This window comes from Leopardus geoffroyi, chromosome C1, assembly GCF_018350155.1.
Source record: "Leopardus geoffroyi isolate Oge1 chromosome C1, O.geoffroyi_Oge1_pat1.0, whole genome shotgun sequence".
In the NCBI taxonomy this organism is placed as follows: Eukaryota; Metazoa; Chordata; class Mammalia; order Carnivora; family Felidae; genus Leopardus; species Leopardus geoffroyi.
The window spans coordinates 166,844,423-166,871,816 of record NC_059328.1 but is presented as its reverse complement, the minus strand read 5'-3'; the positions used below and the strand labels follow the sequence as shown (position 1 = coordinate 166,871,816).

General features: G+C 41.5%; 1 protein-coding gene across 3 annotated transcripts in view; it reads left to right on the top strand.

The window, feature by feature from the left end:
• The window catches only part of TTN (titin), a 276,655-nt gene that overhangs the window by 223,453 nt on the left and 25,808 nt on the right, over positions 1-27,394 (top strand). For all 3 annotated transcript variants that reach the window (XM_045480371.1, XM_045480370.1, XM_045480369.1), the window contains 15 exons: positions 50-154; positions 615-812; positions 914-1,210; positions 1,300-1,887; positions 1,979-2,281; positions 2,394-19,499; positions 20,078-20,374; positions 20,472-21,059; positions 21,153-21,455; positions 21,573-21,869; positions 23,759-24,046; positions 24,158-24,457; positions 24,700-25,002; positions 25,100-25,405; positions 25,516-27,282. In XM_045480371.1, the coding sequence (XP_045336327.1) occupies positions 50-154; positions 615-812; positions 914-1,210; positions 1,300-1,887; positions 1,979-2,281; positions 2,394-19,499; positions 20,078-20,374; positions 20,472-21,059; positions 21,153-21,455; positions 21,573-21,869; positions 23,759-24,046; positions 24,158-24,457; positions 24,700-25,002; positions 25,100-25,405; positions 25,516-27,282 (23,046 nt within the window). The remainder of the gene's footprint in view (positions 1-49; positions 155-614; positions 813-913; positions 1,211-1,299; positions 1,888-1,978; positions 2,282-2,393; positions 19,500-20,077; positions 20,375-20,471; positions 21,060-21,152; positions 21,456-21,572; positions 21,870-23,758; positions 24,047-24,157; positions 24,458-24,699; positions 25,003-25,099; positions 25,406-25,515; positions 27,283-27,394) is intronic.

The window sequence follows — 27,394 nt, the reverse complement described above, 5'->3', positions numbered from 1 at the left end:
TTTGAGGAAGTTCCATATTGTAAATCTTGCATTATCTACTTTTTCCTAGATGTGCCTGATGCTCCCCCACCTCCCAATATTGTAGATGTCAGACATGATTCAGTATCTCTAACTTGGACTGACCCCAGGAAAACTGGTGGCTCTCCAATTACAGGTATTTAATTTGCTCTTATCCCACAGCTTGTACATTAATGTTGCTTCCACATCTTCCTCCCTGAAAACAAGCTGAATGTGTGTTCCTTATTTATAGCACTACCTGCGTATATAATAATGTTTTTCCTTTCAGTATATTATACATTCATACATTAAGCATTAATTAAGCTAATACTTGATTTCAATGAAAATCTCCTAATAGTTAACAAGAAAAGGCTTTCTTAGTGATATCTATTTTTGTAAGTTAGGATTTTTCAACAGAAGATGCAATAAATACACAGATTGTAAGAGAGAATAGCCCTATGCCCTAGGGTAATAAAATTGTAGATACTAGCAAGAATGACTATTTACTCCATATTATGTCCACAAATTAACCATTTGGGCAAAAACATATATTTAAAACACAGGTGACATTCGTATTTTCTACCTGAATTGACAAATTCACTTGGTCTTTTTTGTAGGATATCATATTGAGTTCAAGGAAAGGAACAGCCTTTTGTGGAAGAGAGCTAACAAGACTCCCATTAGGATGAGAGACTTCAAAGTGACTGGATTAACTGAAGGTCTTGAATATGAATTCCGAGTTATGGCAATCAACTTAGCAGGAGTAGGCAAGCCAAGCCTGCCATCAGAGCCAGTTGTGGCACTTGATCCAATTGGTAAGTCACTATACAAAGAAAAGTCTGTGTGTATTTTCTGCATGAAAACAAAACAAACAAAAAAACATCGGTATTTGACTGACTCTTTTGCTTTGTTTTAGATCCTCCTGGCAAACCTGAGGTTATTAATGTAACAAGGAATTCGGTGACCCTCATCTGGACTGAACCCAAATATGATGGTGGTCATAAGTTGACTGGCTATATAGTGGAGAAGCGGGATCTACCTTCCAAATCTTGGACGAAAGCCAACCATGTTAATGTCCCAGATTGTGCCTTTACCGTAACTGACCTTGTTGAAGGTGGGAAATATGAATTCAGAGTTAGAGCGAAGAATACAGCAGGTGCTATCAGTGCCCCATCAGAAAGTACAGGAACCATTATTTGCAAGGATGAATATGGTAGGTGTATTTTACCTTTTATACATATAAAAAATGGCAAATCAAGCTGCCTTCCTTTTTTGATTAAAATGTTTTTTTTTTCTTTGCAGAGGCACCAACCATCGTCCTTGATCCCACAATAAAAGATGGGCTAACAATTAAAGCAGGAGATACCATTGTTTTGAGTGCCATTAGCATTCTTGGCAAGCCCCTTCCAAAGTCAAGTTGGTCTAGGGCCGGAAAAGACATTAGACCATCAGATATCGTTCAGATATCTTCGACTCCAACATCTTCCATGCTTACTATCAAGTACGCCACTAGAAAAGATGCTGGTGAATATACCATTACTGCTACCAATCCTTTTGGCACAAAGGAAGAACATGTGAAGGTAACAGTCCTCGATGTACCTGGCCCCCCAGGTCCCATTGAAATCAGTAATGTTTCTGCTGAAAAAGCAACACTTACGTGGACACCTCCATTGGAAGATGGTGGCTCACCGATTAAGTCCTATGTTCTTGAAAAGAGAGAGACCAGCCGACTTTTGTGGACAGTGGTTGCTGAAGATATCCAGTCTTGCAGGCATGTGGCAACCAAACTTATCCAAGGAAATGAGTACATCTTCCGAGTCTCAGCTGTAAACCAGTATGGGAAAGGAGAACCTGTACAGTCTGAACCTGTCAAAATGGTAGACAGATTTGGTATGTAGAGCGTATAAGACAACTGACCTGTTAACATTTGTAGCACAGTTTGTGAAATTATGGATTTCTCATAAATTTACTTCCTTTTCAGGTCCCCCTGGCCCTCCTGGAAAACCAGAGGTTTCAAATGTCACTAAAAACACTGCCACTGTCAGCTGGAAAAGACCAGCTGATGATGGTGGTAGTGAAATCACAGGATATCACATTGAAAGGAGAGAAAAGAAAGGCTTGCGATGGGTGAGAGCAACAAAGATGCCAGTTTCAGATCTCAGATGCAAAGTAACAGGACTGCAAGAAGGAAATACCTACGAATTCCGTGTCAGTGCAGAAAACAAAGCAGGAATTGGTCCACCTAGTGATGCTTCAAATCCTGTTCTAATGAAAGATGTAGCATGTTAGTATTTATTTTTTTCAACATCACTCATGTGGGAGTACCAATATTTCATAGAAGTTATCCAAAAGCTAAACTCTTAATATACATTTTTATGTCTTTGTTTCTATTTCAGATCCCCCAGGACCACCTTCAAATCCACACATCACTGATACTACGAAGAAATCTGCTTCTTTGGCCTGGGGCAAGCCTCATTATGATGGAGGACTTGAAATCACTGGTTATGTTGTAGAGCATCAAAAAGTAGGAGATGAGGCCTGGATAAAAGACACAACAGGAACTGCTCTCCGAATCACTCAATTTGTTGTCTCTGATCTTCAGACTAAAGAAAAATACAATTTTAGAATCAGAGCCATCAATGATGCAGGTATTGGGGAGCCAGCAGTGATTCCAGATGTTGAAATTGTAGAACGGGAAATGGCTCCTGATTTTGAACTAGATGCTGAGCTTCGAAGAACACTTGTTGTTAGAGCAGGACTCAGCATTAGAATATTCGTCCCAATTAAAGGTCGTCCTGCTCCTGAAGTGACATGGACCAAAGACGGTATCAACCTTAAAAGCCGAGCTAACATTGAGAACACGGAATCATTTACTCTTTTGATTATACCAGAATGTAACAGATACGACACTGGTAAATTTGTCATGACCATTGAAAACCCTGCTGGGAAGAAAAGTGGCTTCGTTAATGTCAGAGTCTTGGATACCCCAGGACCTGTCCTTAACCTAAGGCCTACGGACATCACAAAGGACAGTGTCACCCTCCACTGGGACCTCCCTCTGATAGATGGGGGCTCACGTATAACAAACTATATTGTGGAAAAACGAGAAGCAACACGGAAATCTTACTCCACAGCCACCACTAAGTGCCATAAATGCACATATAAAGTTACTGGCTTGACTGAAGGATGTGAATACTTCTTCAGAGTGATGGCAGAAAATGAATATGGAATTGGTGAGCCAGCAGAAACAACAGAACCTGTAAAAGCCTCCGAAGCACCATCACCACCTGACAGTCTTAACATTATGGACATAACTAAGAGCACAGTCAGCCTAGCATGGCCTAAACCAAAGCACGACGGTGGCAGTAAGATCACTGGCTATGTGATTGAAGCCCAGAGAAAAGGCTCTGACCAATGGACCCATATCACAACTGTGAAAGGGTTAGAATGTGTTGTGAAGAATCTAACCGAAGGGGAAGAATACACCTTCCAAGTGATGGCAGTGAACAGTGCAGGAAGAAGTGCACCTAGAGAAAGCAGACCTGTCATTGTTAAGGAGCAGACATCGCTTCCAGAATTGGACCTCCGTGGCATTTATCAGAAATTAGTCATTGCCAGAGCCGGTGACAACATCAAAGTTGAAATTCCAGTGCTTGGTCGACCAAAGCCCACAGTTACGTGGAAAAAAGGAGACCAAATTCTTAAACAGACACAGAGAGTTAATGTTGAAAATACAGCAACTTCAACCATCTTAAATATCAATGAGTGTGTAAGAAGTGATAGTGGGCCCTATCCATTAACAGCAAGAAACATTGTAGGAGAGGTTGGTGATACCATCACCATTCAAGTCCATGATATCCCAGGGCCACCTACTGGACCAATCAAATTTGATGAAGTTTCATCTGATTTTGTAACCTTCTCTTGGGACCCACCTGAGAACGATGGAGGTGTACCAATAAGCAACTATATTGTAGAAATGCGACAGACTGACAGTACCACGTGGGTTGAGTTAGCCACCACCGTTATACGCACTACCTATAAAGCCACTCGCCTTACTACTGGAGTGGAGTATCAATTCCGGGTAAAAGCTCAAAATAGATATGGAGTTGGACCACCAATCACCTCAGCATCTGTAGTTGCCAGCTATCCATTTAAGGTTCCTGGGCCTCCTGGGACCCCTCAGGTGACAGCGGTTACCAAGGATTCAATAACAATTAGCTGGCATGAACCTCTTACTGATGGTGGAAGCCCTATTTTAGGATATCACATTGAAAGAAAAGAACGAAATGGTATTCTCTGGCAGACTGTGAGCAAAGCATTAGTACCAGGCAACATTTTCAAATCAAGTGGACTTACAGATGGTATTGCTTATGAATTCCGAGTGATCGCAGAAAACATGGCAGGCAAAAGCAAGCCAAGCAAGCCATCTGAACCCATGCTTGCTTTAGATCCCATTGACCCACCTGGGAAACCAGTTCCTCTAAATATTACTAGACACACAGTGACACTTAAATGGGCTAAGCCTGAATATACTGGAGGCTTTAAAATTACTAGTTATATAGTTGAAAAGAGAGACCTTCCCAACGGACGGTGGCTGAAAGCCAACTTCAGCAACATTTTGGAGAATGAATTTACAGTCAGCGGCCTAACAGAAGATGCTGCCTATGAATTCCGTGTCATTGCTAAAAATGCTGCTGGTGCTATTAGTCCACCATCTGAGCCATCAGATGCTATCACGTGCAGGGATGATGTGGAAGCACCAAGGATAATGGTGGATGTTAAATTTAAAGACACAGTTATATTAAAAGCAGGTGAAACATTCAAGCTAGAAGCTGATGTCTCAGGTCGCCCACCTCCAACAATGGAATGGACCAAAGATGGAAAGGAGCTTGAAGGCACAGCAAAGTTAGAAATAAGAATTGCGGATTTCTCAACTAATCTGGTAAACAAGGATTCATCAAGAAGAGACAGTGGTGCCTATACCCTTACAGCAACTAATCCTGGTGGTTTTGCTAAGCATATTTTCAATGTCAAAGTTCTTGATAGACCAGGCCCACCTGAAAGACCTTTAACTGTATCCGAAGTGACATCAGAAAAATGTGTGTTGTCATGGCTGCCTCCACTGGATGATGGAGGTGCAAAAATTGATCATTACATAGTTCAGAAACGTGAAACCAGCAGATTGGCATGGACAAATGTAGCCTCCGAAGTCCAAGTGACCAAACTAAAGGTCACTAAACTTTTGAAAGGCAATGAATACATATTCCGCGTCATGGCTGTAAATAAATATGGAGTAGGAGAACCACTGGAATCAGAGCCTGTGCTTGCAGTAAACCCTTATGGACCCCCTGATCCACCCAAAAACCCTGAAGTTACAGCTATTACTAAAGATTCAATGGTTGTCTGCTGGGGACATCCTGACTCTGATGGTGGAAGTGAAATCATCAATTATATTGTAGAACGACATGATAAAGCTGGGCAACGCTGGGTTAAATGCAACAAAAAGACTCTTACAGATTTAAGATATAAAGTGTCTGGACTGACAGAAGGACACGAATATGAGTTCAGGATTATGGCTGAAAATGCTGCTGGAATTAGTGCACCAAGTCCTGCCAGTCCATTTTATAAAGCTTGTGATGCTGTGTTTAAGCCCGGCCCACCAGGTAACCCACGTGTTCTAGATACAAGCAGATCATCCATTTCAATTGCTTGGAATAAACCAATCTATGATGGTGGCTCAGAAATCACTGGGTATATTGTTGAGATTGCCCTGCCAGAGGAAGATGAATGGCAGATTGTCACTCCACCAGCTGGGCTCAAGGCAACTTCTTACACCATCACCAACCTCAAAGAGAATCAGGAATATAAAATCCGAATCTATGCCATGAATTCTGAAGGAATGGGAGAACCTGCACTTGTTCCTGGAACTCCAAAGGCTGAAGATAGGATGCTACCTCCAGAGATTGAGCTGGATGCTGACCTGCGCAAAGTTGTTACGATAAGGGCTTGTTGTACCCTGAGACTTTTTGTTCCAATCAAAGGAAGGCCTGCACCTGAGGTGAAGTGGACCCGGGAACATGGAGAATCTTTAGATAAAGCTAGCATTGAATCCACAAGCTCTTACACCCTGCTCATTGTTGGAAATGTAAACAGATTCGACAGTGGCAAATACATACTAACTATAGAAAACAGCTCAGGCAGCAAGTCTGCATTTGTCAATGTTAGAGTACTAGATACACCAGGCCCTCCACAGGATCTTAAGGTAAAGGAGGTCACTAAGACATCTGTCACATTGACATGGGAGCCTCCCCTCCTTGATGGTGGTTCAAAAATAAAGAACTATATTGTTGAAAAGAGGGAATCAACAAGAAAAGCATATTCAACTGTTGCAACAAATTGCCACAAGACTTCCTGGAAGGTAGACCAGCTTCAAGAAGGGTGTAGTTACTATTTCAGGGTTCTTGCTGAAAATGAATATGGCATCGGGCTGCCTGCTGAAACTGCAGAATCTGTGAAAGCATCAGAACGACCCCTTCCTCCAGGAAAAATAACTTTGATGGATGTCACCAGAAATAGCGTGTCACTCTCTTGGGAAAAACCAGAGCATGATGGAGGCAGCCGAATCCTAGGCTACATTGTTGAGATGCAGAGCAAAGGTAGTGACAAATGGGCCACATGTGCCACAGTCAAAGTCACCGAAGCCACTATAACTGGATTAATTCAGGGTGAAGAATACTCTTTCCGTGTTTCAGCTCAGAATGAAAAGGGTATCAGTGATCCTAGACAACTGAGTGTGCCAGTGATTGCCAAAGATCTTGTCATCCCACCGGCCTTCAAACTCCTGTTCAATACTTTCACTGTACTGGCAGGTGAAGACCTAAAAGTTGATGTTCCATTCATTGGACGCCCTACACCTGCTGTTACGTGGCATAAAGATGATGTACCACTGAAGCAGACAACTAGAGTAAATGCAGAGAGCACGGAAAATAATTCACTACTGACAATAAAGGAAGCCTGCCGAGAAGATGTTGGACATTACACAGTTAAATTGACAAACTCGGCTGGTGAAGCTACTGAAACCCTTAATATTATTGTTCTTGACAAACCAGGGCCTCCAACTGGACCAGTTAAAATGGATGAAGTGACAGCTGATAGTATTACTCTTTCCTGGAGCCCACCTAAGTATGATGGTGGGAGTTCTATCAATAATTACATTGTAGAAAAACGGGACACTTCCACAACCACCTGGCAAATTGTGTCAGCTACTGTTGCAAGGACAACAATAAAGGCTTGCAGATTAAAGACTGGATGTGAATATCAGTTTAGGATTGCAGCTGAAAACAGATATGGAAAGAGTACCTACCTCAATTCAGAGCCTGTTGTAGCCCAGTATCCATTCAAAGTTCCTGGTCCACCAGGCACACCATTTGTAACACTCTCCTCCAAGGACAGCATGGAAGTACAATGGAATGAGCCAGTCAGTGATGGAGGTAGCAAAGTCATCGGCTATCATCTAGAACGCAAGGAAAGAAATAGTATCCTCTGGGTTAAGTTAAATAAAACACCTATTCCTCAAACCAAGTTTAAAACAACTGGCCTCGATGAAGGCATTGAATATGAATTTAGAGTCTCCGCAGAGAACATCGTGGGCATCGGCAAGCCAAGCAAGGTGTCAGAATGCTATGTAGCTCGTGACCCATGCGACCCACCAGGACGGCCAGAGGCAATTATTGTCACGCGAAATTCTGTGACTCTCCAGTGGAAGAAACCCACTTATGATGGTGGAAGCAAGATCACTGGTTATATTGTTGAGAAGAAAGAATTGCCTGAGGGTCGTTGGATGAAGGCCAGTTTTACAAATGTCATTGACACTCAGTTTGAAGTAACTGGCCTAGTTGAAGATCATAGATATGAGTTCCGGGTCATAGCTCGAAATGCTGCAGGAGTGCTCAGTGAGCCTTCAGAAAGCACAGGAGCAATAACAGCAAGGGATGAGGTAGAGCCACCACGGATAAGTATGGATCCAAAATACAAAGACACGATTGTGGTTCATGCTGGCGAGTCATTCAGGGTTGATGCAGATATTTATGGCAAACCGATACCAACTATTCAGTGGGTAAAAGGTGATCAGGAGCTTTCAGATACAGCCCGATTAGAAATAAAGAGCACGGACTTTGCCACCAGTCTCAGCGTAAAGGACGCAGTACGCGTTGACAGTGGAAATTATATACTAAAGGCCAAAAATGTCGCAGGGGAGAGATCAGTTACTGTAAACGTCAAAGTTCTTGATAGACCAGGGCCACCTGAAGGACCTGTTGTTGTATCAGGAGTGACAGCAGAAAAATGCACACTAGCTTGGAAACCCCCGCTACAGGATGGTGGGAGTGACATCATAAATTATATTGTGGAAAGGAGAGAAACCAGCCGCTTAGTTTGGACCCTGGTTGATGCCAATGTGCAAACTCTCAGCCATAAGGTTACTAAGCTTCTTGAAGGCAACGAATATGTTTTCCGTATAATGGCTGTAAACAAATACGGTGTTGGTGAACCTCTTGAATCTGAACCAGTAATTGCCAAGAATCCGTTTGTAGTGCCAGATGCGCCAAAGGCCCCAGAAATCACAACAGTGACCAAGGACTCAATGACTGTTGTATGGGAAAGACCAGCATCTGATGGTGGCAGTGAGATTCTTGGATATGTTCTTGAAAAACGGGATAAGGAGGGCATTAGATGGACAAGGTGCCACAAACGCCTGATTGGAGAATTGCGCCTGAGAGTAACTGGACTCATAGAAAATCACGATTATGAATTCAGAGTCTCAGCTGAGAATGCTGCTGGACTTAGTGAGCCAAGCCCACCTTCTGCTTACCAAAAGGCTTGTGATCCTATTTATAAACCAGGACCTCCAAACAATCCCAAAGTTGTAGATGTTACCAGATCTTCTGTCTTCCTTTCTTGGAGCAAACCAATATATGATGGTGGCTGTGAAATCCAAGGATACATTGTTGAAAAATGTGATGTGAGTGTTGGTGAATGGACAATGTGCACTCCACCAACTGGAATCAATAAAACAAATATAGAAGTAGAAAAGCTGTTGGAAAAGCATGAATACAACTTCCGTATCTGTGCTATTAATAAAGCTGGAGTTGGAGAACATGCTGATGTCCCTGGACCTGTTATAGTTGAAGAAAAATTGGAAGCCCCAGACATTGAGCTTGACCTAGAACTAAGGAAAATTATAAATATAAGGGCAGGTGGCTCCTTAAGGCTATTTGTTCCTATTAAAGGTCGTCCCACACCAGAAGTTAAATGGGGGAAGATGGATGGTGAAATCCGAGATGCAGCTATAATTGATGTCACTAGCAGTTTCACCTCTCTTGTTCTTGACAACGTCAACCGATACGATAGTGGAAAATATACTCTCACGTTAGAAAACAGCAGTGGAACAAAGTCTGCCTTTGTTACTGTGAGAGTCCTGGATACACCAAGTCCACCTGTTAATCTGAAAGTCACAGAAATCACTAAAGACTCAGTATCTATTACCTGGGAACCTCCTCTTTTGGATGGAGGATCCAAAATTAAAAATTATATTGTTGAGAAACGTGAAGCCACAAGAAAATCATATGCTGCAGTTGTAACAAATTGCCATAAGAATTCTTGGAAGATTGATCAACTCCAAGAAGGATGCAGTTACTACTTTAGAGTCACAGCTGAGAACGAGTATGGTATTGGCCTTCCTGCCCACACTGCTGATCCAATTAAGGTTGCAGAAGTCCCACAACCTCCAGGAAAAATAACTGTGGAAGATGTCACCAGAAACAGTGTTTCTTTGAGTTGGACAAAGCCTGAACATGATGGTGGCAGCAAAATCATTCAGTATATTGTGGAAATGCAAGCTAAACACAGTGAGAAATGGTCAGAGTGTGCTCGTGTCAAGTCCCTTGAAGCAGTAATTACTAACCTAACACAGGGAGAAGAGTATCTCTTTAGAGTTGTTGCTGTAAATGAAAAGGGAAGAAGTGATCCTAGGTCCCTTGCAGTTCCAATAGTTGCCAAAGATCTGGTCATTGAGCCAGATGTAAGACCTGCATTCAGCAATTACAGTGTACAGGTTGGCCAAGACTTGAAAATAGAAGTGCCAATTGCTGGACGTCCTAAGCCAACCATTACCTGGACTAAAGATGATCTTCCACTGAAGCAGACTACAAGGGTCAATGTCACAGACTCACCTGACCTCACTATACTCAGTATTAAAGAAACTCATAAGGATGATGGTGGACATTATGGAATCACAGTTGCTAATGTTGTGGGTCAGAAAACAGCATCCATTGAAATTACAACTCTAGATAAACCTGATCCTCCAAAAGGACCTGTTAAATTTGATGAAGTCAGTGCTGAAAGTATTACGCTATCTTGGAATCCCCCAGTATATACAGGGGGCTGCCAGATCACCAACTACATTGTTCAGAAAAGAGATACAACCACCACAGTATGGGATACAGTTTCTGCTACTGTTGCCAGAACCACACTCAAAGTGACCAAACTGAAAACTGGTACAGAATACCAATTCAGAATCTTTGCTGAAAACAGATATGGACAAAGCTTTGCCTTGGAGTCTGATCCAATTGTAGCTCAATATCCCTACAAAGAACCAGGCCCCCCGGGCACACCATTTGCCACAGCCATTTCCAAAGACTCCATGGTCATTCAGTGGCATGAACCAATCAATAATGGTGGGAGCCCAGTCATAGGTTACCACCTTGAGAGAAAGGAAAGAAATAGTATTTTATGGACAAAAGTCAACAAAACTATTATTCATGACACCCAGTTTAAAGCACTCAATCTGGAAGAGGGCATTGAATATGAATTCAGAGTTTATGCTGAAAATATTGTTGGAGTAGGCAAAGCAAGCAAGAATTCTGAATGCTATGTAGCCAGAGATCCCTGTGACCCACCAGGAACCCCAGAAGCAATAATGGTTAAAAGAAATGAAATCACTTTACAATGGACCAAACCTGCATATGATGGTGGAAGTATGATTACAGGTTACATTGTAGAGAAACGTGATTTGCCGGAGGGTCGCTGGATGAAAGCCAGCTTCACAAATGTCATTGAAACTCAATTTACTGTGTCAGGTCTTACTGAAGATCAAAGATATGAGTTCAGAGTCATTGCAAAGAATGCCGCTGGGGCAATAAGTAAACCTTCTGACAGTACTGGACCAATAACTGCCAAGGATGAGGTTGAACTCCCAAGAATTTCAATGGATCCAAAATTCAGAGACACGATTGTGGTAAATGCTGGAGAAACATTCAGGCTTGAGGCTGACGTCCATGGAAAGCCCCTACCTACCATTGAGTGGTTACGAGGAGATAAGGAAGTTGAAGAATCTGCCAGATGTGAAATAAAGAACACAGATTTCAAGGCTTTACTTATTATAAAGGATGCCATTAGAATTGATGGTGGACAGTATATTTTAAGAGCTTCCAATGTTGCAGGTTCTAAGTCATTCCCAGTAAATGTGAAAGTATTAGATAGACCAGGACCTCCAGAAGGGCCAGTCCAGGTTACTGGAGTCACTTCTGAAAAATGCTCTTTAACATGGTCTCCACCACTTCAAGATGGTGGCAGTGACATTTCTCACTATGTTGTTGAAAAGAGAGAAACAAGTCGACTTGCCTGGACTGTTGTTGCTTCGGAAGTTGTGACCAATTCTCTGAAAGTTACCAAACTCCTAGAAGGGAATGAATATGTTTTCCGTATAATGGCTGTCAACAAATACGGTGTTGGAGAGCCTTTGGAATCTGCACCAGTACTAATGAAAAATCCATTTGTGCTTCCTGGACCACCGAAAAGCTTGGAAGTCACAAACATTGCCAAGGATTCCATGACCGTCTGTTGGAACCGTCCAGATAGTGATGGTGGAAGTGAGATTATTGGTTACATTGTAGAGAAAAGAGACAGAAGTGGCATTAGGTGGATAAAATGTAACAAACGCCGCATTACAGATTTGCGTCTAAGAGTAACGGGATTAACAGAAGATCACGAGTACGAATTCAGAGTCTCTGCAGAAAATGCTGCTGGAGTTGGAGAACCAAGTCCAGCTACAGTTTATTACAAGGCTTGCGATCCTGTGTTCAAACCTGGCCCACCCACAAATGCACACATTGTAGACACCACTAAAAATTCAATTACACTTGCCTGGGGTAAGCCCATCTATGATGGTGGCAGTGAGATCCTAGGATATGTAGTAGAAATCTGTAAAGCAGATGAAGAAGAATGGCAAATAGTTACTCCACAGACTGGCCTGAGAGTCACTCGATTTGAAATTGCAAAACTCATCGAGCACCAAGAGTATAAAATACGCGTCTGTGCCCTCAATAAAGTTGGTTTAGGTGAGGCCACATCAGTTCCTGGTACTGTGAAGCCAGAAGATAAACTTGAAGCACCTGAACTTGACCTTGACTCTGAATTAAGGAAAGGAATCATTGTAAGAGCTGGTGGATCTGCCAGAATTCACATTCCATTCAAAGGTCGCCCAACACCCGAAATCACCTGGTCTCGAGAGGAAGGTGAATTCACAGATAAGGTCCAAATTGAAAAGGGAGTAAACTATACCCAACTATCAATAGATAACTGTGATAGAAATGATGCTGGAAAATACATTCTCAAGCTGGAAAACAGCAGCGGATCTAAATCTGCTTTTGTAACTGTGAAAGTTCTTGACACCCCAGGACCACCACAGAATTTGACAGTCAAAGAAGTGAAAAAAGATTCTGTCCTTCTGGTATGGGAACCACCCGTCATTGATGGGGGTTCAAAGGTCAAGAACTATGTTATTGACAAACGTGAGTCAACCAGAAAAGCATATGCTAATGTGAGTAATAAATGCGGTAAAACAAGCTTTAAAGTTGAGAATCTTACAGAAGGAGCCATTTATTACTTTAGAGTTATGGCTGAAAATGAATTTGGAGTTGGTGTTCCAGTGGAAACTGTTGATGCTGTGAAAGCTGCTGAACCTCCTTCCCCACCAGGAAAAGTTACACTCACTGATGTGTCCCAGACCAGTGCCTCGTTGATGTGGGAGAAACCTGAACATGACGGTGGTAGCAGAGTCTTGGGGTATGTTGTTGAAATGCAGCCTAAAGGAACAGAAAAATGGAGTGTTGTGGCTGAATCCAAAGTCTGTAACGCAGTTGTTACTAGTTTGAGCTCTGGACAAGAATATCAGTTCCGTGTCAAGGCTTACAACGAGAAAGGAAAAAGCGATCCAAGAGTGCTTGGTGTTCCTGTGATAGCCAAGGACTTGACTATACAGCCTAGTTTTAAGTTACCATTTAACACATACAGTGTCCAAGCTGGGGAAGATCTTAAAATTGAAATTCCAGTTATCGGCCGACCGAGACCTACAATTTCATGGGTCAAAGATGGTGAACCTCTTAAACAGACAACAAGAGTAAATGTTGAGGAAACAGCTACTTCAACTATTTTGCACATTAAAGAGAGTAACAAAGATGACTTTGGAAAATATACTATAACAGCAACAAATAGTGCAGGTACAGCAACAGAAAATCTCAGCATTATTGTTTTGGAAAAGCCTGGACCTCCAGTTGGACCAGTTAGGTTTGATGAAGTTAGTGCAGACTTTGTGGTCATATCTTGGGAACCTCCAGCCTATACTGGTGGCTGCCAAATAAGCAACTACATTGTAGAGAAGCGAGATACGACTACCACCACGTGGCATATAGTATCAGCAACAGTTGCAAGAACAACGATAAAAGTAACCAAACTGAAAACAGGCACTGAATACCAGTTTAGAATTTTTGCAGAAAACAGGTATGGAAAAAGTGCCCCTCTGGATTCTAAACCGGTTATTGTACAATATCCATTTAAAGAACCTGGACCACCTGGAACTCCTTTTGTGACATCAATTTCAAGAGATCAAATGGTTGTGCAGTGGCATGAGCCAGTTAATGATGGAGGTAGCAAAGTTATTGGCTACCATCTTGAACAGAAAGAAAAGAACAGCATTGTATGGGTCAAATTAAATAAGACTCTCATTCAAGACACCAAATTCAAAACAACTGGGCTTGATGAAGGCCTTGAGTATGAGTTCAGAGTTTCTGCTGAAAATATTGTTGGCATTGGCAAGCCTAGCAAAGTGTCAGAATGCTTTGTCGCTCGTGATCCATGTGACCCACCTGGTCGCCCTGAAGCCATTGTTATTACAAGAAACAATGTCACACTGAAATGGAAGAAACCTGCCTATGATGGTGGTAGCAAAATAACAGGTTATATTGTAGAGAAGAAAGATCTACCTGATGGCCGCTGGATGAAAGCCAGCTTTACCAATGTATTAGAAACTGAATTTACAGTGAGTGGACTTGTAGAAGACCAAAGATATGAATTTAGAGTAATTGCAAGAAATGCAGCTGGCAACTTAAGTGAACCGTCTGAAAGCACTGGTGCCATCACTGCAAGAGATGAAATTGATGCACCAAATGCCTCGATGGATCCAAAATATAAAGATGTAATCGTTGTTCACGCAGGAGAGACTTTTGTCCTTGAAGCTGATATCCGCGGCAAACCTATACCTGATATTGTTTGGTCAAAAGATGGAAGAGAGCTTGAAGAAACAGCTGCTAGGATGGAAATTAAGTCTACTATTCAGAGAACCACTCTTGTGGTCAAAGACTGCATACGTACTGATGGAGGACAATATATTCTGAAACTCAGCAATGTTGGTGGTACAAAGTCTATCCCAATTACCGTAAAGGTACTTGACAGGCCAGGGCCCCCTGAAGGGCCTCTGAAAGTTTCTGGAGTGACTGCTGAGAAATGTTACCTGGCATGGAACCCACCTTTACAAGATGGTGGTGCTAGTATTTCACATTACATCATTGAAAAGAGAGAAACAAGCAGACTCTCCTGGACCCAGGTTTCAACTGAGGTACAGGCCCTTAACTACAAAGTCACTAAACTTCTTCCTGGTAATGAGTACATTTTCCGTGTCATGGCTGTGAATAAATATGGAATTGGAGAGCCTTTGGAATCTGAGCCTGTCATAGCCTGTAATCCTTATAAACCACCAGGTCCTCCTTCACCACCTGAAGCCTCAGCAATCACCAAAGACTCTATGGTAGTAACATGGGCACGTCCAGTGGATGACGGAGGTGCTGAAATTGAGGGCTACATTCTTGAAAAACGAGATAAGGAAGGTATTAGATGGACCAAGTGCAACAAGAAAACACTAACAGATCTCCGACTCAGAGTAACTGGCCTTACCGAAGGTCATTCCTATGAGTTCAGAGTTGCTGCTGAAAATGCAGCTGGTGTGGGTGAACCTAGTGAGCCATCTGTTTTCTATCGTGCATGTGATGCTTTGTATCCACCAGGTCCACCAAGTAATCCAAAAGTAACAGATACTTCCAGATCTTCTGTCTCCCTGGCATGGAATAAGCCAATTTATGATGGTGGCGCACCTGTCAAGGGCTATGTTGTTGAGGTCAAAGAAGATGCGGCTGATGAATGGACAATTTGCACTCCACCAACAGGATTACAAGGAAAGCAGTTCACAGTGACCAAGCTTAAAGAAAATACTGAATATAACTTCCGTATTTGTGCCATCAATTCTGAAGGTGTAGGTGAACCTGCAACTATACCTGGCTCGGTTGTTGCTAAAGAGAGGCTAGAGCCACCAGAAATAGAACTTGATGCTGATCTCAGAAAGGTGGTCGTTCTGCGTGCAAGTACTACTTTACGCTTATTTGTCACAATCAAAGGTCGACCAGAGCCTGAAGTTAAATGGGAAAAGGCCGAAGGCGTTCTCACTGAGAGGGCCCAGATTGAGGTGACCAGCTCATACACAATGTTGGTAATTGATAACGTTACCAGATTTGATAGCGGTCGGTATAATCTGACACTAGAAAATAACAGTGGCTCCAAAACAGCTTTTGTTAACGTCAGAGTTCTTGACTCGCCCAGTGCCCCTGTGAATTTGAATGTAAGAGAGGTAAAGAAAGACTCAGTGACGTTGTCTTGGGAACCACCACTTATTGATGGTGGGGCTAAGATTACAAACTACATTGTTGAAAAACGGGAAACTACAAGAAAAGCATATGCTACTGTTACAAACAATTGCACTAAGAATTCTTTTAAAATTGAAAATCTACAAGAAGGATGTTCTTACTACTTCCGAGTCTTGGCTTCCAATGAATACGGGATTGGTTTGCCAGCTGAAACAGCTGAACCTGTTAAAGTTTCTGAACCACCCCTCCCACCTGGAAGAGTAACTCTTGTCGATGTGACTCGTAACACAGCTACAATTAAGTGGGAGAAACCAGAAAGTGATGGTGGCAGCAAAATTACTGGTTATGTAGTTGAAATGCAGACTAAAGGGAGTGAAAAATGGAGCACCTGCACACAAGTCAAGACTCTAGAAGCAACTATATCTGGGCTAACTGCTGGAGAAGAGTATACCTTCAGGGTAGCTGCAGTTAATGAAAAGGGACGAAGTGATCCAAGACAACTTGGAGTGCCAGTAATTGCAAGGGATATTGAAATAAAGCCCTCAGTTGAGCTTCCTTTCAATACTTTCAATGTAAAGGCTAGAGACCAACTTAAGATTGATGTTCCGTTTAAAGGAAGACCTCAAGCTACTGTAAGCTGGAAAAAAGATGGTCAGATTCTTAAAGAAACCACAAGGGTCAATGTTTCTTCTTCAAAGACTGTAACATCACTATCTATTAAGGAAGCTTCAAGGGAAGATGTTGGAACTTATGAATTATGTGTTTCAAACAGTGCTGGATCCATAACAGTTCCTATTACTGTAATTGTCCTTGACAGACCAGGACCTCCAGGACCTGTACATATTGATGAAGTTAGCTGTGACAATGTAACAATATCTTGGACTCCTCCAGACTATGACGGTGGCTGCCAAATTAGCAATTACATCGTTGAAAAGAGAGAAACCACTTCTACAACATGGCACACAGTCTCACAAGCAGTTGCAAGAACATCCATTAAAGTAGTTCGTCTGACAACGGGAAGTGAGTATCAGTTCCGTGTTTGTGCAGAAAACCGCTATGGCAAGAGTTCCTACAGTGAATCTTCACCTGTTGTTGCAGAGTATCCATTCAGCCCCCCAGGTCCTCCTGGTACTCCTAAAGTTGTACATGCCACAAAATCTACCATGGTTGTAACCTGGCAAGTGCCAGTAAATGATGGAGGAAGTCAAGTAATTGGCTATCACCTTGAATATAAAGAGAGAAGCAGTATTCTTTGGTCAAAAGCAAATAAAATCCTCATCACTGATACTCAAATGAAAGTCTCTGGCCTTGATGAAGGACTGATGTATGAGTATCGTGTATATGCTGAGAATATTGCTGGAATTGGTAAATGCAGTAAGTCTTGTGAGCCAGTCCCTGCAAGAGATCCTTGTGACCCTCCTGGACAACCTGAAGTCACAAATATCACAAGAAAATCAGTGTCACTTAAATGGTCTAAACCACATTATGATGGTGGAGCTAAGATCACAGGATACATTGTCGAACGAAGAGAACTACCTGATGGCCGGTGGCTGAAGTGCAATTTTACTAACATACAAGAAACATACTTTGAAGTAACTGAACTTACTGAAGATCAGCGTTATGAATTCCGGGTTTTTGCAAAGAATGCTGCCGACTCCATTAGTGAACCATCTGAATCCACTGGACCCATTACAGTTAAAGACGATGTTGAGGCTCCAAGAATTATGATGGATGTCAAGTTCCGAGATGTTATTGTTGTCAAAGCTGGAGAGGTCCTTAAGATACATGCAGACATTGCAGGGCGACCTCTGCCAGTAATTTCCTGGGCCAAGGATGGTGTAGAAATTGAAGAAAGAGCAAGAACAGAAATTGTCTCAACGGACTATGATACTCTGTTAACCGTGAAAGACTGTGTCAGACGAGACACTGGGCAGTATGTACTAACACTAAAGAATGTTGCAGGAACTCGGTCTATGGCAATTAATTGCAAGGTACTTGATAAGCCTGGCCCACCAGCAGGACCACTTGAAATAACTGGCCTCACAGCTGAGAAATGCTCTCTTTCCTGGGGACCGCCCCAAGAAAATGGTGGTGCAGACATCGACTATTACATTGTAGAAAAACGTGAAACGAGCCGCCTCGCATGGACAATATGTGAAGGAGAATTAAGGACAACATCCTGTAAAGTAACCAAGTTACTCAAAGGCAATGAATACATCTTTAGAGTAACAGGCGTTAATAAATATGGTGTTGGTGAGCCCCTAGAGAGTGTGGCAGTAAAGGCACTAGATCCATTTACAGTTCCAAGTCCACCCACATCTTTGGAAATTACGTCTGTGACCAAAGAGTTCATGACACTTTGCTGGTCAAGACCTGAGAGTGATGGAGGCAGTGAAATCTCTGGATATATAATTGAAAGGCGAGAGAAAAACAGCCTACGATGGGTGCGTGTAAACAAAAAACCAGTTTATGATCTGAGAGTGAAATCAACTGGACTTCGGGAAGGATGTGAATATGAGTACCGGGTTTATGCGGAAAATGCTGCTGGCCTGAGCCTTCCAAGTGAACCCTCTCCCTTAATTCGGGCAGAAGATCCAGTGTTCTTACCATCTCCTCCATCCAAACCCAGAATTGTGGACTCAGGCAAGACAAATATAACTATTAGCTGGGTTAAGCCCTTGTTTGATGGTGGGGCCCCAGTAACTGGATACACTGTAGAATACAAAAAATCTGATGAGACTGAATGGGAAACTGCCATTCAGAACTTAAGAGGCACAGAATATACCATAAGTGGACTAACAACAGGAGCTGAATATGTTTTCAGAGTAAGATCTATCAATAAGGTTGGTGCTAGTGATCCCAGTGATAGCTCTGATCCCCAAATAGCAAAAGAAAGAGAAGAAGAACCTGTATTTGAACTTGACAGTGAAATGAAGAAGACCTTGATTGTCAAGGCTGGTTCCTCATTTACCATGACCGTACCTTTCCGAGGAAGACCAGTACCTAGTGTCTCATGGAGTAAGCCAGACACTGACCTCCGTACTAGAGCTTATATTGATTCCACAGACTCTCGCACATCACTTACTATTGAAAATGCCAACAGAAGTGATTCTGGAAAATACACATTAACAATTCAGAATATTTTGAACGCTGCTTCACTGACTTTAGTTGTCAAAGTTTTAGATTCTCCTGGTCCTCCGGCCAGTATTACTGTACATGATATAACCAAAGAGTCTGCAGTGTTATCCTGGGATGTTCCGGAAAACGATGGTGGAGCACCAGTGAAGAATTACCACATAGAAAAACGTGAGGCCAGTAAGAAAGCATGGGTCTCTGTGACCAACAACTGTAACCGCCTCTCCTACAAAGTTACCAACTTACAAGAAGGGGCAATTTACTACTTCCGAGTCTCTGGAGAAAATGAGTTTGGTGTTGGTGTACCAGCAGAAACAAAAGAAGGAGTAAAAATAACAGGTATGTTTTAAGAACAAAAAACATCTTATATCTATATTAATTTTCCTAGAACATGATGAATCATTCTAATTAGTCTCACTTAATTTTAAAGGCTTTTAGTTCACACCTCAACAATTCATACTATAGCACAGCATGAAATCTCTAATACAAAAAGTTTTTTTGTTGATAAATTGCAGAAACTTACATAGCTGGTATTGGAAAATATATATTGAATTTAAGTATAACTGAATTTGACTGCACATATATAGTATGTGTGTGCCGAAATCTTACAAGATTGTTCATCTTATTCCTCACTTTTATACCCATGATAAATTTGGGATGCATTTTACCATTTAATCTAGTCATTTGACACTTAATTTGAATTTGACTCCAATGACATATCCTGACATGTAATGACCAAAGCTTGGGGAAGTTTTGCTTGGCTCAGAAGCTAAACTGGTCATATGAAAAGAGAGACTCAAATCAAAGATTAAGTATGTAGCCTTCATTTAAAATTTTTCTTTGACAATGCAGAAAAAACACATATGAGGGGAGGAATGTTGTAATAATCCCTTTATTTTGATGTTTTACTTTATTAGAAAAACCAAGCCCACCTGAAAAACTTGGAGTAACAGGTGTATCCAAAGATAGTGTTTCCCTGACCTGGTTGAAGCCAGAACACGACGGTGGAAGCAGAATTGTACACTATGTCGTTGAAGCGCTAGAAAAGGGACAGAAAAATTGGATTAAATGCGCAGTGGTGAAATCAACCCATCATGTTGTTTCTGGTCTGAGGGAGAATTCTGAATACTTTTTCCGGGTGTTTGCTGAAAATCAAGCTGGTCTGAGTGACCCCAGAGAGCTTCTGCTTCCTGTTCTTATTAAGGAACAACTGGGTATGTCTAATTTTATGTAGAAGCAAAATTTGAAATGGTTTGTATTAATTTTTAGAAACTCTTTTTCACCTTCATCTGACATATTCTTATCTTTCAGAACCACCTGAAATTGATATGAAGAATTTCCCAAGTCATACTGTATATGTTAGAGCTGGTTCAAACCTTAAAGTTGACATTCCTATTTCTGGAAAACCACTGCCCAAAGTGACCTTATCAAGAGATGGTGTCCCCCTGAAAGCAACCATGAGGTTTAACACTGAAATTACTGCTGAGAACCTGACCATCAATCTCAAAGAAAGCGTTACTGCTGATGCTGGAAGATATGAGATCACTGCCGCCAATGCCAGTGGAACAACAAAAGCTTTCATTAACATCATTGTATTGGATAGGCCTGGTCCCCCTACTGGCCCTGTTGTTATTAGCAATATAACAGAAGAAAGCGTGACTCTCAAATGGGAGCCACCTAAGTATGATGGTGGAAGTCAAGTTACCAACTACATTGTACTCAAGAGAGAGACAAGTACTGCAGTATGGACTGAAGTGTCTGCAACGGTTGCAAGGACCATGATTAAAGTCATGAAACTGACCACAGGAGAAGAATACCAATTCCGCGTCAAGGCAGAAAATCGCTTTGGCATCAGTGATCACATAGATTCAGCTTGTGTGATTGTCAAATTACCATACAGTAAGTTGTTGAACTTTTCAAAGATCCCACGTTTTCATTTACATAAGTGTTTTAAATATCTGTACTAACCTAAGGGATTCCTGTCTTTTGTAGCAACACCTGGACCACCATCTACACCATGGGTCACTAATGTTACTCGGGAAAGCATCACCGTGGGCTGGCATGAACCAGTGTCCAATGGAGGCAGTGCAGTTATAGGCTACCACCTGGAAATGAAAGACAGAAACAGTATTTTGTGGCAGAAAGCCAACAAATTGGTCATCCGCACAACTCACTTCAAAGTCACAACGATCAGTGCTGGACTTATTTATGAATTTAGGGTATATGCAGAAAATGCTGCTGGTGTTGGAAAACCCAGCCATCCTTCTGAACCAGTCCTAGCCATTGATGCCTGTGGTATGTATTTTTCATAAGAAGGACAATTCTGACTACTTAAAAATGAAAATCTTATTTCTGAAAAGCAAAATAATGTTGACATAAGTTCCACTGATTTGCTTTCTCTTATTTCCTCAGAACCCCCAAGAAATGTCCGTATCACTGATATTTCCAAAAACTCTGTCCACCTTTCATGGCAACAACCAGCTTTCGACGGAGGAAGCAAGATTACAGGCTATATTGTTGAGAGACGAGACCTTCCAGATGGCAGATGGACCAAGGCCAGCTTCACCAATGTTATCGAGACTCAATTCACTGTCTCTGGCTTGACTCAGAATTCCCAGTATGAATTCCGGGTCTTTGCTAGGAATGCCGTTGGTTCTGTCAGCAATCCATCTGAGGTTGTAGGCCCCATTACGTGCATCGATTCTTATGGTAAGCATTTTTAGAACTTTTAATCCCAATAGCATTTTAACCCAATATCTTTCCTTGCTTTTTCTGGTTCTAATCTATAGAATAACTTTCACTATGCACCTTAATTAGATATTTGAAGAAATTATATGAACTAGCTGAGAATCTCAGGAAAATTCCTTAATCTCTCCTGGTCTCTTGACCTAACTGTAAAATGTGAGATTTGGACTACAGGATATCTAAAGTCCTTTGCAACTTCAACCTTTTAGAATTCTTTGATTGTATTTATGAGTTGGCACTTTCCCTTTTTTTCTATTTTAAAACATGAGAATTAATAATTAAAACCATGTTTGAGTGCTCAGATAATTTTCATCTTACATAAATGAAAGACTAAACAGAGGCATTAATGGTAGTATTAGCAGCAGCTAACATATACTGGGTGCTTTCATGAATTCTCTCCCTTAATTCTAACAGCCCTAACATTATCCCATTTTACAGAAGAGAAACTGAGGTTTAGAGTGCTTATATGTAACTTCCCCCAACATCAAGCAGCTCATCAGTGTAGAGTGGGAATTCAAAGAGACAGACTCCAGAACTCTGTCTACATTGCTGTCATTACAAAATACACACACTTGACCATTACAGAAGATAAAGAACAGATTCAACTCAACAGTGGTTTCAAAATTAAAATTTCATGAGGGTTATGTACCCTATGATACTCTTTTTAAAAGTTCCGTGTGTTCAAGGAGTCTCTATGGTGTCTCGGCATAAGTATCCACTCCTGTCCTCATGCTGAGAACCTCAAGGCTGCTCTTTATGAATCAGGCTTTGTGAACACTGTTGTGAGACTGTGAAGCAAGTCAAATTTATTCTCAAATTTAGTTTCTCAAAAGTCCTAAGCATCTAACCAGCCTGGCAGAAAATCTGTCCAGTGAAATACTCTGTGAGTAATGAATTCAGACTTCAAGAGTCAGACGTGAACAATCCACACTTGGATATCAGTGAACTGGGAAGAGAAAATAACAAGAATAGGAGATAGAGGAAAAGAAAGGAGAATCTGAAATGAAAGAAAATGGATAATACAACTTCTTTAGGGATGTTCTCACTACCATATCCCATTTTATCCTTAGAATTAAATACCTGATAGACTTTAAAATACATTTCAAAGGCATTGAAGTCCTTGTGCAATTAGTGTGTCATTGGAGGGCAGAGCTTCCTTACAACCTTTCTTCCCCATCTGGGATAGAACTATGGCTTGTAAAGTTTTACTGTTTAAAATAATAGGTAAATATGGGGTGCCTGGGTGGCTCAGTCGGTTAAGCATCCGACTTCGGCTCAGGTCATGATCTCACAGTCTGTGAGTTCGAGCCTCACATCGGGCTCTGTGCTGACAGCTTGGAGACTGGAGCCTGCTTCCGATTCTGTGTCTCCCTCTCTTTCTGCTCCTCCCCTGCTCATGCTCTGTCCACCTCAAAAATAAAACATTAAAACATTATTAAGGGGCGCCTGGGTGGCGCAGTCGGTTAAGCGTCCGACTTCAGCCAGGTCACGATCTCGCGGTCCGGGAGTTCGAGCCCCGCGTCGGGCTCTGGGCTGATGGCTCAGAGCCTGGAGCCTGTTTCCGATTCTGTGTCTCCCTCTCTCTCTGCCCCTCCCCCATTCATGCTCTGTCTCTCTCTGTCCCAAAAATAAATAAACGTTGAAAAAAAAAATTATTAAAACATTATTTAAAAATAAAACAAAAACATTAAAAACAAAAAATTTAAAATAATAGGTAAATAAAATTAGAACTACCATGTAAAAAAAAAAAGTACTATATTACTTAATAAAGGCCAATGGCCTTACTTTGAAGTTGCAATTATTTTTTCCATCCTTGTGATCCTTTAAATATTTCTCATCTGTTTCTCTTGCAGGTGGACCTGTAATTGATTTGCCTCTAGAATATACAGAAGTTGTCAAATATAGAGCAGGTACATCTGTGAAGCTCAGAGCTGGCATTTCTGGGAAACCTGAGCCTACAATTGAGTGGTACAAAGATGATAAAGAGTTACAAACCAATGCACTGGTGTGTGTTGAAAATACCACTGACCTTGCATCTATACTCATCAAAGATGCAAATCGCCTTAATAGTGGAATCTATGAATTAAAACTAAGGAATGCCATGGGCTCAGCCTCAGCCACCATCAGAGTACAGATCCTTGGTAGGTGCTGATTATAGGACAATATCATATTTTATTATCTAAAACTTATCAATTTTAAATGAGTAGTCTTCTAAAAAGTACTGACATATTATTTCATTCTTTCATTAACAGACAAACCAGGACCTCCAGGTGGACCAATTGAATTCAAGACGGTCACTGCTGAAAAGATAACTCTTCTCTGGCGCCCGCCAGCAGATGATGGCGGTGCAAAAATCACTCACTACATCGTGGAAAAACGTGAGACAAGCCGCGTTGTGTGGTCTATGGTGTCCGAAAATTTGGAAGAGTGCATCATTACAACCACCAAAATTATCAAAGGAAATGAATACATCTTCCGGGTTCGAGCCGTGAACAAATATGGAATTGGCGATCCACTGGAATCTGATCCAGTGGTAGCAAAGAATGCATTTGGTGAGACATAATTTCATTAGGAAACTGAAATCAAATGCTTGAATATTTTACAAATAAACTATTCTGCTAGTTTGTGAATATGTTTTCTTAGAATGATTTTGATTTTCTTTTATCTCACATCTTCCCTCATTATCATCCTTTTCAAAAGGTGGAAAGTATAATAAGTAAAACTACTATTCTTGAAAATGAATTTATCAGTGGTGTTGATCCTTCAAACTCCTTTTCCTTTTCTTTTTAAATAGTTACTCCTGGACCTCCAGGCGTACCAGAGGTGACACAGATTACCAAGAATTCAATGACTGTTGTCTGGAGCAGGCCAATTGCTGATGGTGGTAGTGAAGTGAGTGGCTATTTCCTTGAGAAAAGAGACAAGAAAAGCCTAGGATGGTTTAAAGTCCTAAAGGAGACTATCCGTGACACCAGAGAGAAAGTGACAGGACTCACAGAAAACAATGACTACCAATACCGAGTTTGTGCTGTAAATGCTGCTGGTCAGGGTCCATTTTCTGAACCATCTGACTTCTACAAAGCTGCTGATCCTATTGGTAAGTGCTCATTAATGCCGCATCTTCGCTATGTCTCTTTGAGGTCACTAAATTGTACATGATTGTGTAATTATGGTATTATGAATGGTCATTCCAGACCCTCCAGGCCCACCAGCTAAGATAAGAATTGCAGATTCAACCAAATCGTCCATCACTCTTGGCTGGAGTAAACCTGTCTACGATGGAGGCAGCGCTGTTACCGGATATGTTGTTGCGATGAGACAAGGAGAGGAAGAGGAATGGACTGTTGTCTCTACCAAGGGAGAGGTCAGAACTACAGAATATGTGGTATCTAACCTGAAACCTGGAGTCAACTACTACTTCCAGGTATCTGCTATAAACTGTGCTGGACAAGGAGAACCTATAGAAATGACTGAACCTGTTCAAGCTAAAGATATACTTGGTATGTACCTACTGGTATGGTTGTGTGTTTATTTTTATTAGAGTGCTGCTAAGAAATCATTCATTTTCTTGCTTTAAAATTCAAAACGTACGTCCATTTTGTTTCTACAGAGGAACCAGAGATCGACCTAGATGTGGCTCTCAGAACCTCTGTTATAGCTAAAGCCGGTGAAGATGTACACGTGTTGATTCCCTTTAAAGGCAGACCTCCACCTACTGTCACGTGGAGAAAAGATGAGAAGAATCTGGGCAGTGATGCCAGATACAACATTCAAAACACTGACTCATCTTCATTACTAATTATTCCTCAAGTCACTCGCAATGATACAGGAAAATATATTCTTACAATTGAAAATGGTGTTGGTCAACCAAAGTCTTCGACTGTGAGTGTTAAAGTGCTTGATACACCAGCTGCCTGCCAGAAACTACAGGTTAAACATGTTTCTCGAGGCACAGTCACTTTGTTCTGGGATCCTCCTCTCATTGATGGAGGATCTCCCATAATTAATTATATCATTGAAAAGAGAGATGCCACCAAGAGAACATGGTCTTCAGTGTCACACAAATGTTCTAGTACATCCTTTAAGATAACAGATTTGTCAGAGAAAACTCCATTCTTCTTCAGAGTTCTTGCAGAAAATGAAATTGGAATTGGGGAACCCTGTGACACTACAGAGCCGGTGAAGGCTGCTGAAGTACCAGCTCCTATACGCGATCTTTCAATGAAAGACTCCACAAAGACATCTGTTACCCTGCACTGGACCAAGCCTGACTTTGATGGTGGTAGTGTCATCACAGAATATGTTGTGGAAAGAAAAGGTAAAGGTGAACAAATATGGTCACATGCTGGCATAAGTAAGACCTGTGAAATTGAAGTTGGCCAACTTAAGGAACATTCAGTGCTGGAATTCAGAGTGTCTGCCAAAAATGAGAAAGGACTGAGTGATGCTGTCACTATTGGGCCAATTACAGTGAAAGAACTTATAATTACACCTGAAGTTGACCTGTCAGAAATCCCTGGGGCACAAGTCGCTGTGAGAATTGGGCATAATGTGCACCTGGAATTACCTTATAAAGGAAAACCCAAACCATCCATCAGTTGGCTGAAAGATGGTTTGCCATTGAAAGAAAGCGAGTATGTTCGTTACAGTAAAACCGAAAACAAAATTACTTTGAATATTAAGCATGTCAAGAAGGAGAATGGAGGGAAATACACCATTATTCTTGATAATGCAGTTTGTAGAAACTCATTTCCCATTACAATCATCACACTTGGCCCACCATCAAAGCCCAAAGGGCCCATTCGATTTGATGAAATCAAGGCTGACAGTGTCATCATGTCATGGGACGTGCCTGAAGATGACGGAGGAGGAGAAATCACTTGTTACAGCATTGAGAAGCGGGAAGCTTCACAAACTAATTGGAAGATGGTTTGTTCAAGTGTTGCCAGGACAACTTTCAAAGTTCCTAATCTAATCAAAGATGCTGAATACCAGTTTAGAGTTAGGGCAGAAAACAGATATGGAGTCAGCCAGCCACTTGTCTCAAACATTATTGTGGCAAAACACCAGTTCAGGATTCCTGGCCCCCCAGGAAAGCCAGTTATATACAATGTGACTTCTGATGGCATGTCACTAACTTGGGATGCGCCAGCTTACGATGGTGGTTCAGCAGTTACTGGATTCCATGTTGAAAAGAAAGAAAGAAACAGCATCCTCTGGCAAAGAGTTAATACAACACCTATATCTGGAAGAGAATATAGAGCTACTGGACTAATGGAAGGCCTAGATTACCAGTTCCGTGTATATGCTGAAAATTCTGCTGGCCTAAGCTCGCCCAGTGACCCAAGCAAATTTACGTTAGCTGTTTCCCCAGTAGGTAAGTAACTGAATATTATTCAAGCATATTTAATTCAGCAAGTGAATATGTCACTAACAAATAAATCACACACTGCTTTTCTTCCACGTATCACCTTCCCACATATCTTCTG